Here is a 12,273-nt window from a genome sequence, read left to right on the forward strand (position 1 = left end):
TAACATGTTCTTTGCTTGGCTTGCAAATATTGAACTTTCCTTCCAATCTATGAACTCGCTGCGATGAAACAGCCAAAGAATTTACTTCATTTGCCTAAAACCACAAGAAATACTCGCAAAATTGCGAATAAATTAATGACAGTCGCTTCTGGCGAAATAAACTTACAAAGTAAACACGATCTTATTTTTCAAGTAGTGAAAGTGAAAGCTGCAACATCAACGCATTTCCATGGCTGATGTAATACCTCTCTTGCGTATTTATTATTCCCTTTTGAATCCCACACTTTGATAAAACCAAAAGAAAATATATTTTACCCACAACAAAGAAAATAATATCCGTAAAATTGTCCGTGTATTAATGTTTTAACAGCTTCTGGCGAAAAAACATCACACGTTGCGTGACTCAGAATTTGGTAGAGAGGGAGCCTTGGTCTGGTCACCGACAAAAAAAAAAATAACAAGATCTGTTAGATCTTATAACCGCGTTTTAAAAATTTAACGGTTCGCTTAGCACTACTGTTGGAACGCAGTGCACATTCCAAAGCAGTCATTGATGATTCTTTTCTTACTGTAGACATCACATCACTTGATCAACACAAACTGTATTATTGCACCATCAGTGGTAGCCGTTGACAAATCTCTGATGACATAATGGTCTTAATCTAGAACTTTCTTCGGGATATGTATGGGCATGAATGATATGAACGACACAATAACAACACTATTAACAACAGCTTTCTTTCTTAAAAGTCATGATTAAATTTAATTGGTGTTTTCCACGAGTAAAGGGCTAGCAAAGTAGTCACATAAGTCATATTAAAAAAACCCTATCCCGACCAATGTATCGATTTTGGTCACTCCAGTGACCACAAATTGAAAACGTGACAGAAGATTGGTGTTACTTTCGATTCTCACCAAATTTGGACAGTGGGATGATCTCATCATTAGCCAATTACAGACCATTTTTCAGCTCTTTTCGTCATATCCCCCCCTCGGGAGAATTTTGTCAAGTTAGCTAATTTAGTATGCAAGCCACCGTAATGGCAGTCACCGTCAACGAAATGTTTATTTCCTCAAAATTGGGGCAAAGTCTTTTGGAGATGGAAGTCAGGACATTTGTAAGGATACAGAAAGTACTTTGGGACCAGTTGCTGGCTTCTAAGGCTGAATTTATCCAGAAGTAAGCTGTATTTTCGTTTCGTGCCAAAAGCCACGCGATGAAATATTATCGGTTTGTTCTGCTGTCTTGTTCTGTTTTTGTTCTTGGTCTTTTTTGTAGCCCGCCGAGGCCAGTCTTTCGTCTAAATCAGTTGAAAAAAGTTTGAAAAAGATGTTCCCATTCAACTTTAAGCTCTCAGGCGATAATTCTGGAGTTGTTTGGCCGAAACGTCGGCTTTGTTATGTTCGTGTTTTTTGGTTGCTATGGGCGACCGTGCCTTCCTTTGTTCAGTCAAGTCTGGGGAGTGAGGTCACAAAAAAATTTTAATTCTGGTTTTGTTCGATTTCGCTGAAATTTTAACACGATAAAGCTGGATTGTTAAGGAACAGATTTACCGCCTGCCAATGTGTGGTAGCTATTAACGCTTAAGTGATATATCGCTTGGAAATCACAGTTTTGAAGAGATTATTTTGCAACGTGTGGGTTCGGCATGATTTTGTAATCGGAGGTTTTTGTTGACCCCGAAGAAAAAAATATCCGGAAAAGGTCATTTCATCGATGATTCAAACGAATATAAATATGTATATGTTCCGAGCAAAATTTCTGCTGAAAAAATATTATTTTTGACGAACGCTGGGTTTTTAATTTTTTTTCCCGCGAAAGTCAGTATCGAAGATGTGATTTATTAATGTTTCAACAGCTTTTGGCGATTAAACATCACAGGTTGCGTGACTCAAAATTTGGCCGAGTGAAAGTTTGGGTCTGGTCACCTACAAATCGAAAAAAAACCACGGGTAAACCATGAACCGCGCTCGGCCCATGGCCGCGTGGTTAATAAACCACAGGTAGAACATGAACCGCGCTTGGCCCATGGCCATGCGGTTAAAAAGTGAGGATGTCTAATTTTCCCATAGGAAAGAAACATTCAGTGCTGACTCGAAGTGCAGTTGTCACACATCAGTGATTACGTGAATGTTGTTTTTTGCGTGCCACTGGCGAGTTGTTACCCAGTGTCAGCAGCTTTGTAATAAATCATTTCTGCTACCAGACATTGGAGTCTCTTCCTTCTTTCGGTCTTGCCCGTTATTGCAATCTTTTAATTGGCAAGCGAGTAAACGTAACAATTTGGCAAAGGAAAGTTTTGCAAATGTGTCGCTTGGCGTAGTAGACATTCATGTAACATACACGAAGTGTCTGCCCCTGGATATTACAGTTTTTTTTTTCTGTTTTTTTTTTGGCGACCAAAATTTTTTTATGGTGACCATTTTACAATAATTTATTGAAGGTCACCAAAAGGCAACTTTTTGAAGAAGTGAGCTTGGAGCACTGATAATTAGGACTCCCAGGTCAGTGACGCTAAGTATCTAATAGGTAATCAGATGAATGCAACTGCAATCAGCAGAGATTTACACTGAGAGTGATTTTTGAAAATTCTCTCAAATTTGCATAAGCCTCTAGGTGAATATGCATGGGAGGTGCGATGGTGAAATGGTTAGCATGCAGCTGAGGACTCTCCTGAAAGTTCTGGTAATCTGGATGGTCACAGATTAAAAGACCAGCATGTGGGGCTTGATTGTGGAAGTCTTAGAACAAGAGTATGTCTGAAGTGAAATGCATGTGTGTACAAGACATGAGCAGATCAGTCAGTCAGCACTAACTGTGGATAGCTATGCTCAACACATCTGTTTTGAATCACGCCCCTACTCACAGCCCAAATTTAGAACAAAGAAAATCTTTGTTTATGAATTACTTTTGTTTACTAAGACATTTCACTTACCGCTGAACAGTCTTGTGTGATACATTCAGGAACTGCAGTGACCTAGATGGAAACAAAAAACAGTAAAGACAAGTATGCTTCTCTTGTATTAATAGCAATTGGACTACATGACAGACCATCATGTAATTTACGTTGTGACTAACTAACAATTAGACCCGTAGCCTGCAAGGGCTACATGACAGACCATCATGTAATTTACGTTGTGACTAATTAACAATCAGACCCGTAGCCCTTGCAGGCTACAGGTCAATAGCCTATGAGGCGAAGCTGAATGGGCTATAGACCAGTGGCCCTTCAGGGTGAAGGGTCTAATTGTTTTAGTATCACCCAACTAGTTGGACAGAAAAGGCAATAATAAAGTTAGCAAATGCAAGTTGAAGAAATATTTATTTGGGACTAAACGAAAGAAAGCGTCACACTCAGTTGCACCAATTTCACTACTCGAGTACTATTACTAATTGTCCTCTAGTAACGTAGCCAATTAAAATGCAGGATTTGCATTAGTCCACTAGTTGAGTGATACTGATAACATTTGGTCAGTAAGCTGCTTTGTACTTAATAAATATGACTACGCTCTAGGCAGAAACTTCAGAAGATTTGCATAACTCAATCTAATCATAAAATAACTAGGTTTTGCATATCATATGACAATATAATCAAGCAACGGACATCATTTGGAGAGGATACACTGATGAACATGAACCTGCCTAGTTAAAGTTCGAGTGTACTCTTATTGAAAGTCATCTAACTGAAAAGTTTCAACAAATAGTTGATCTACTAAAGAGCAAGAAAAGAAAAACAAAATTGCCTGCCATTTTTTTTTTTTTTTTATCAAGAGACGTTCAAGTTATGAATCTGTCCTAAGTTTATTACATTTATGTAACTTTATGAAAAGCAATCAAACTCAGACGCTTTTAGATAGGGGGTACATGCGCATTTTGTCTTGTAGAAATGTGCTAATTAGCATTATCAAGGGTACTTAAACAGAGGAAATCACACAAATTATCGGGAGCTATCCCCGAAGATATGGAGCTGCGGGAAATTTAACTGAATACCTCTCAGCGACTAATTAAATTGACAAATATCGCAAGACTACCCACAAAAAAACAATGAAATATACAAGTAACGCAAAATATTGTAAGGCTTTACATATTTTTAGCATGTCGATTTTTTTGGCGCTGGAACGTCAGTGTTCTTTTTTAAAAATTACGCCTTTGGACGATTATAAAGAATTTTAAAATGGTGTGCTAAACGATTTATACAACAAAAGTAGTGGCTCAGAGTTAAAAGCCTTAAATTGCAAACTCTTTCTATCCTTTCCCCGAAATTGTGGATCGATTTGTGGCATATAAATAAATATATAAAACCAAATGGCGTCGAAGCTTCGGAAATTACGCTTTCTACAAATTATCTTGAAAACTATTGGATTTCTCACAATGGTGAACCAATATTCGCATATTACAATGAAACACCATGTCGTCTCAAATTGACTCTCTTTTCTTTTCGCACCTATTTATCGCACATTTTCATTTTTTTAAATCGTCGCGCCGACCGCAACGAAATAAAGCTACGGTGGTAAATCTTTCAACTGAAAAACAGAAACAAGAATTGAATCTACATAAATATCTGCATGACAAAGCCGTGCCGCTTGGCTTAGCGATCGAATGAGTTCACCACGAAAACATGCAAGAATTTTAACCTTCATAGTCCCCAACCTGGTGGAAATTGATGTTATTTATAAGTGGGGATGGGAAGTGAAAAGTTATTTCCTTTTAACTGCGTTCAGTTGGAATGCAAAGGCTTAACCCTGTATGCAAAACTGATCTCGTTGACAAACAAACACTGCTTTTCAAGCCATATATATGGTACTCGAAATTATGCTGACCAATCTGAAACTTTTGGTGTTGCCTTTACTTACACTCTGTCGTTTTGCAGCTTCGCGTTTTTCTTTAAATTTTGTCTTTACTAAAAAGTTAATACAACGGCGTGCATTAATACGTTTGTGGAGAGTGGTTCTGTATTGATCTTTCTCGCAACAACTGCATACATTCTTAACTTAGGCAACGGTTGTTACTTTAGACATTTGCAGTGGTGAGCTCCGAAAAGAACGGAGGCTTTTTCCAAGCTACCACATCTAAAGTCTAGAAGCGGGCTACCTAATTTGTATGGGAATAGAGGGAGCTTAGTATGCTTCATAATTCAACGTCCAAGTTACTTACATTCCTATATCTTTGGATCTCCTGCCGAATAATAATTTCCACACAGAACGTGACGACGCGCCAAAAAGAGAAACATGAGAAACAAGAAAACGTTTAGCGATCAGATTCAATAAAGTCTTAAGCAATTAAAAATCACCTGCAAGATTAGTAACTTAAGTTCAGTTGGTACAAGATCACAACCTGTCAAAGTATTCAGCAACAGGCGTCGGTCCAAAACATTCAATCGATAATTTGATTACTCACCTTCGCTAGGCACCGACTTTTGCATCGCGCTGAAAGCACGGTTGCTGAATTCTCGTTAAAAACACAAACACCAATCAAGATTGAAAAAAATAATCCGAAATAATGCTTCATGACTTTAAAAAATAATAAACTTTACCGATGAAAGATAAAGGAGCTCACAACTTGAATAAGAGAAATCAGGAACTGCAAATTTGCATAACAAGGCCGGTTGCTGGGATCTGAACATGTGCTGTTTCGTGCCTGTGTGCAATTGTGTGAATGACGCGAAGGAGAATAAACAAGTCGATCATCCTTGTCTGGTAAATTCTCGGTCTTCATCGTTCTTTTACATATTAAGGCTGTTCACGATTAAAATATGTAAGAGCAGTTTATTCAGCGTTTTATTCACCCCTTTCCAAGCTAAATAGATGAGTTTTTGTCGGAAAATGAGAAAAAGAAAACGACATTGAACAAAAAAAAAATTTGTAGCCGCGAGCGATATTGCTGTTTGATAGAGGGGCGTTTGCTTTGTCGCTCAAACCGCAGATAACCAATATAATACTTATGTTGGTAAATTTGTTCGTGGGAAGAAAACTCTTTAGTGTTCTCATTTTATTCTCGTTACAACCGTTCATTCTGAAGAGCTCCACGGAAAACCTTGACAGTTACCGATCATGACAAAAATCTCTCCACTTAGTCTCTCGATGAAAAAGACTGTCACAAAAGATCTATTGTATTTAGTAAGCAGTTCATAGTATGCAAAGAAATGTTAATTTTCGAGAAAAATAATCATTGTTAGTCTGGAGCTTCATTGTTCGGTAAACAAAAGCAAATGAGAAAATTTTACACGGACATGCCCAGACGGAAACCTGCAGCTTTGATCAAAGATAATAAAATAGGACATTTGTAAACTTCTTTATATTCATAAACGTGTTTCTGGATTCTCGAGCCTTTACAAACTTACAACAAGCTACATAATTAAATATTGTTCGATGGAAGTTAAACATTCCAATGTTTGGGGTTTTAGCTCAGGCTTTTTACAGTTTTAGATTCGTTTGTTAATTCTCTCAACCATGAAACTCCTGGGGCAGTAAACCAAATATGAATAAAAATCACTTTTTAGACTGAATTCGATTTCATTCGTCGCTGGAATAAAGTGCTTTGAGTAATATACCAAAAGCATCTTTTTGTTTTAGACAAATTATGCAATATCAAGTTGTCGCACATTTTCACTCGACTGACGTGGAAAATGTAGCGTCAGCAGTTTCAGTGTTTGTTGTAAGGTAAAAATAAACATGATAAACAACATTGCACCATGCCTGGTGCCACAAATCTTGTCTTTTATTCATGGATGTTAGGAATCGACCATTAGGGAGCTTAAGCAAACCACGACGACGCCGGCAACAAGAACGTCACCAAACAAAAGGTTTAATTAGGAAAATAATAGCTGTGCACGTGCGTTATATATCTTTGTACATTACTTTGCCGTCCTCTGCAAAACAAGAAGGTGAAATAACCAAATTCTGCGTAGTTTGAGGAACGTGAACGACGGCGGCTAATTTTTCGTATTTCCATTTGGAATTGAACGCTGTCATTGCCTATTTTGATATTTATCCTGAGCACGTTTTTAGAGCCATTTGCCTTCTGAACAGAGCTAGACAATTGCGAATTTCGCCGGTAAAATATAAATAAATTCATTTTTAACTTGGCGTCGTTCTCGCCGCCGCCGCCGCCGCCGCCGTCGTTGCTTAAAGCCTCGCAACATTTCAACGCAACATATCGCAACATTAGCTAACACTGTTTTGCGCGCGTTTGGTCACCCTGTTGCAATGTGTTGCGACATGTTGGGTGTTGTTGGCTCAAATTTGAAACTGGTCGAAATTTTCATGCAACATTTAACACTTAATGACTGGTCCCGAGGAGAACAGTGAATTTTGTTTCCCGAGAATCTCAATGTTTCCCGAGACGAAGACAAAACAAAAGCAAATTTTGAAAAACGCGCTGAGATTCCAGCGACAACATCAGGCCACCTTCAACTGCACGCTCTGATCACGTGCAACAGCGGTGAACATTTCGCGGGAAACAGTGAACTGTTTTCCGTTTGACGTCATAGTTTTAGCAATGTTGCCCGCTCATGGCATTTGGCTATAAACAGTTTCATTGTTAGATGTCATTCAACCATGAACTAGCCAATAAATGGGCGCGCTGTAGCTGGAAAAACGCCAGCTATATAACAATTGTGGATGTTGTATGATATTGTAGTCGTTTGGCCAGGTTCGCGCAACGATGATGCACCCAGGCATGCGCACTAGTTCGATTTTCAATACCCAACATGTCGCGACAGTCGCACTGGGTGGCCAAACGCGCGCAACATGTTGCACCCAACAATGCTGCGATATGTTGTGCTGAAATGCTGCGATCGTTTGGCTGGAGCTTGCAAATGCTGGGCCAACAATGTTGCGATATGTTGTGTTGAAATGTTGCGATCGTTTGGCTGGGGCTTAAGCTTCTGAACCGGGCGGAGGGGGTAAAAAAAAACATTCATTCATACATACGCATACATTTACTGCGCTCTTTGAGAAGGACTTTTCAGGTGCAATAGAATAAGGAACCGTCAACACTACGCTGTAGAAATTTGAAAACGGCCCGTTTTCACTCTGAAAACGCATCAAATGTTTTCCGCCCACACTACGCCAGAGAAATTTGAAAACGCAACATTCACCGGTCATTTTGGGTTTGTGTTTGAGGAAAACTCGAGCAGGGAAATCACATGATTATCGTGATGTCAACGTTTTCGAAAAGCTCCGTTTTCAAAGTGTTTTCCCGCCACGTAAAACGCAAAGCAGGCGTTAAATAATTCGTCGGTCAAAAGAGCGTTTTCGAACTGAAAGCTCCGTGGTCGTGACGGATTAGTGTGGACGGTAGGCCAGACCGTAGAAATAAAGTTGCGTTTTCAAGTTTAGTAGTGTTGGATGGTGACTTAAAGTACGGCAATAGTGAGCCATTTGGATCGAAATGGTACAGCAGAGGCCAGGGAAAGAAGAAAGAAAAAGGCGCAACCGCAAGTGGAAATTTTTGTTCTTCACTACTAAATAATTCTGTCAACATCCCCAGGTAATGAATGTTCTGGGATGTTGCAAGGATCAAAGGCCTGATTGACAAAATGCTTATTCTGTTCGAGCTCACTGATTGCTTTGATCTGCTGTCTGTCGCAACTGGCTGGCTCAAAGCAAGATAATTTAAGCCAATGAGAGCTCTCCAGGACATTGGGAAGCAGTACTGAACGCGGAAAAAATTACGGAAAATGCTCTTCCATTCGTTAATGGAAATTTCAGGAAATTCAAACTGGAATTTTTCATCGAATGGAAAGAACCGTGTTCTCACTCGCACATCACTCGAACACTACCTACAATGGGTGTCAGGAGTCAGTAGGCGTGACGTCATTCAAGAGATTCAAGACGCCACCACCGGCACAGAGAGGATTTCCTCGGTGTTGACGAGGAAATCAAATTATTAATTTATTATTAATTATTATTAAATGTAGATGTAGATGTGACGCACCATCCTTTTAACAATAACATCAAAAAGATCCTTTTGACGAACTTAAACATTCTGGTGAACGACGAAACCACCAAGGAGATTAATCTTGGTGGTGGTTTTGTCGTTCAGTATCTGTGATATTCTTGTGCACATTTCCAGGCGAAGTCAGTCTGGGTCTCCGGCCGTCACATACCCTTTTCGCGCCCCCGATGCCTTTTTTGCTCTCATGTATCAGCCACCGCCATCATCGAAGGACCTCAACACAACATCACCATTAGGGAGTGCTTCACCTGAAAATCTAGTAATGTGGTGTACTGCATATCATGTCACTGTCCAGCCGCATGCTCAAGGAACGCACAGGTGAACACCTCCAAACCATTACGAGAAACCCGCCCTTTTTCCCCGTCGTGGAACATTTCAACATGCCTAATAATAATAATAATAATAATAATAATAATAATAATAATAATAACAATAATAACGACGACGACGATGACGACGATGCTGATAACGAATATTTTAACAGGATGACCCATCAGTGCATTAAGTTATCAGAGGGGTCCTGTAGAAGAAACTAAAGTGAAAATAGGGTAAAAAAGGTAACGAACGAGAGGGCGTGGAAGTTCGCTGCATAAAACACCGCAGGGGTACAAACAACGCCAGACGCCGTGACAAAATGCGCTTAATTTTCCACCTTGGCACCGGCTTAGGCCCGGGTCAAACGCCGTACTTCACATGAGCCGAACCCAATTCAACCAATTAGGCTCATGGGTATACGGTCGCCTCGCCACCAGGGAATTACGAGCGACTTCAATATGTCAATCGACTCGTAAGTTTGTTAGCTTGTCTGTTTGCAAATTTCGATGTCAACATGTTGTCGGTGACGGGATACGAGATGTGCTCCGTTGTCTAGCGAGAAACCATAACTTTCTAGAATTCAGCTACATGTATATATCTTTGAGAACTGACTGTGCTGTTATTTTTGCTCAGTTGCTTCTCTGTTGCGTTTGCATTTAATCTTACGTAACGTGTTTCATAAAAGGCTTCGGCTAAACGATCAAACAACTTCAGCCTTACATGGGCTGTGCGAGTTACACAACTGAACAAAGTAGAACGAATTTCAGTTTAATGTTATTAGATCGTTAGTAATTTGGGGGTGAGGCAACTTCGCTTGGTGAGTTCGTTGATAGCGAGACTTCCTGGTGGCGAGGTGACCGGTTACCGGCTCATGTGAAGTTCGGCGTTTGACCCAATTAGTTCAGTTTTTTCAGTTTTCAGTTTTTTAACAACTTGAAGCGAACACGCTCTTACCTTATACCTATCCGTTAGAGTCGCGCGTGTTATTGTTTATTTCTTCGATGATTTATTCCATTTAAAACTTAGACCTGAAGAAGGACTAGTTCCGAAACGTCTGCTAAATAATTGACTTTTTTGGCTCTATTTTGTTACTGTTTATTGGAAAATAAAGTTTGGTTTGAAAATTCAGCCAAATGCGCGGGGAAATTATCCGATTCTTTATCATAAAACAAATAAAGAAGCCTCGACTGTGCTCTGTTCTGTTGTAAAGCACTTAGGAAGCGGTAGAGCACTCAAGAAGTGGGGAAAAACACTCGACTTCGTCTCGTGTTTTCCCCTACACTTCTTTCGTGCTCTACCGCTTCCTGCGTGCTTTACAACAGAACAGAGCACAGGCGAGGCTTCTTTATTTGTTAATTACTTTTGAGCTATTTACACTGTGCCAAGCAGCCACGCAGCCTTTTGGACTACCGATATTTAAGATTGAGATACGTGGTGTCTCTTGTGAGTTTTGCTGTTCTGTTTTGTTCGTATCGGTCTTCAGTTTAGTCTTCGTCTTCATTACCCCTCACAGTCTGACTTTTGCAGTCCGCAGTCCGCAGTCAGCAGTCCGCAGTCATTTCGCGCCGAGCGTTGCCGTGCGAAACACAGCGGTCAAACGCCGGGCGTGCGCAAATGGGTACATTTTTTGGCAACCGCGCTCCAATTTCCCGCGCAAAAATCTAAAGGAAAACATGGGAAACAACCGGTGTCACGCAAAATTTACGAAAAAAAAACTGAAAAGTTCAGAGAAATCTGTAAAAGGAAAAGAAAGTAGGTAAAAGGAAAACTTAAGACTTTTCAGACACAAAGTTTATTGAGTTACCGGTATTCTGCTGATTTACCATTTTGTTTTGAGCTTTACCAAAAAAGTTTATAAGTCTTGAAAACCCGTGTCATGCTACGAACTGACGGCGTAGTATATTTTTATTTGTTTTTATTAATCATACGATGCATGACGGCAGGTTTCTTTCACAGGCCACAGGTCACAGGTCACCAAAAAATATGCCAAAACGTCATAAAACAGATGCATACTGAAGTGCGTCCCAAGTGCAACTATAAGAGCTCTTTCTTGAAAAAAAAAGCGCGTAGGGGAAATCAGTTGTAGCACTGAAATATATAAAAAAAATTGATCCAAAGAAAGCGAAGACTTATTTCTGTTGAAAACATAAATTGTTTTTAGCCTTTCAATATAATATGAAAACGAAAGAGGCTTACACTGATCCGTGAATTATGCATTTACTTACGCGTGATTTGTGAACCAACGACTTTTGCGGAAAGAATTGTTCACTTTTTTCGGAGATTTTAGCGTCATTAAAGCTCGTAAACTATACCAAACTAGATGTAAAACCTGTCCATTCCACGCGACTGAGAACTAACCACAGCGACAGTGAACCAGGAGGACCTGGAATCTAGTCTGTCACGATGTATCACACATGCACACGGCATTTCGATGCATCAAAATGGAGGGTTCTGTATGTTTTGCGAAACGTGGATAGAATTTGTATTTTTATGTAACACATGATTTAGCCTTTGCATTTTTACGCGAAAAGTGATTTTTTCTTTTAACGTGAAGCTGCTTTCGAATTTTTTGTGATGCGTGAAAAGGCCGATTACTTATGCGTGAAATGGTTTTCAGAGTAGGTATAGGGGACCCTCTTGTTTCTGTTTAGTACATACTCGTTGTAAAGATTTAAAAAAATATATCTAGAAATAAAACAGTTCAATTTGCTATCATAATGAATTATCTTATTACGATAAAATATATTAACACTACATGTTTGAAAGCTATACCACCCCTAGAAATTTTTTCATTAAAATTATAGAGTAAAACACTTTTAGGGTTTGTTGCATGGAAACATCGATAAACCTCTCGGGAATCTCAGTAATTGTTACATCGCGAAATTTACTGAGTGTTTTGATTGTGACCTGTGACCTGTGACCTGTGACCTGTGAAAGAAACCTCCCGGATACATGACGCCGGAAACGGACGTCAAACGGTGTGTAAAAGAAGGAAAAAT

General features: G+C 39.5%; 1 protein-coding gene across 5 annotated transcripts in view; it reads right to left on the reverse strand.

Moving 5' to 3' along the window:
* LOC110044335 (anosmin-1-like) overlaps positions 1-5,660 on the reverse strand; it is a 40,002-nt gene extending 34,342 nt beyond the window's left edge. The window contains exons 1-3 of one of the 5 annotated variants that reach the window (XM_020749869.2): positions 5,399-5,658; positions 5,156-5,176; positions 2,937-2,978 (exon numbers count right to left, since the gene is read on the reverse strand). In XM_020749869.2, the coding sequence (XP_020605528.1) occupies positions 2,937-2,978; positions 5,156-5,176; positions 5,399-5,509 (174 nt within the window). In that variant the 5' untranslated portion in view covers positions 5,510-5,658. Of the gene's footprint in view, positions 1-2,936; positions 2,979-5,155; positions 5,177-5,335 lie in introns of all 5 variants that reach the window. The other 4 variants (XM_020749867.2, XM_089272186.1, XM_020749870.2 and 1 more) reach the window with 4 other exon arrangements.
* Positions 5,661-12,273: the final 6,613 nt, after the last annotated feature.

This window comes from Orbicella faveolata, unplaced genomic scaffold, assembly GCF_042242905.1.
Source record: "Orbicella faveolata isolate gen_17 unplaced genomic scaffold, um_ofav_v1 contig_34, whole genome shotgun sequence".
Classification (NCBI taxonomy): Eukaryota; Metazoa; Cnidaria; class Anthozoa; order Scleractinia; family Merulinidae; genus Orbicella; species Orbicella faveolata.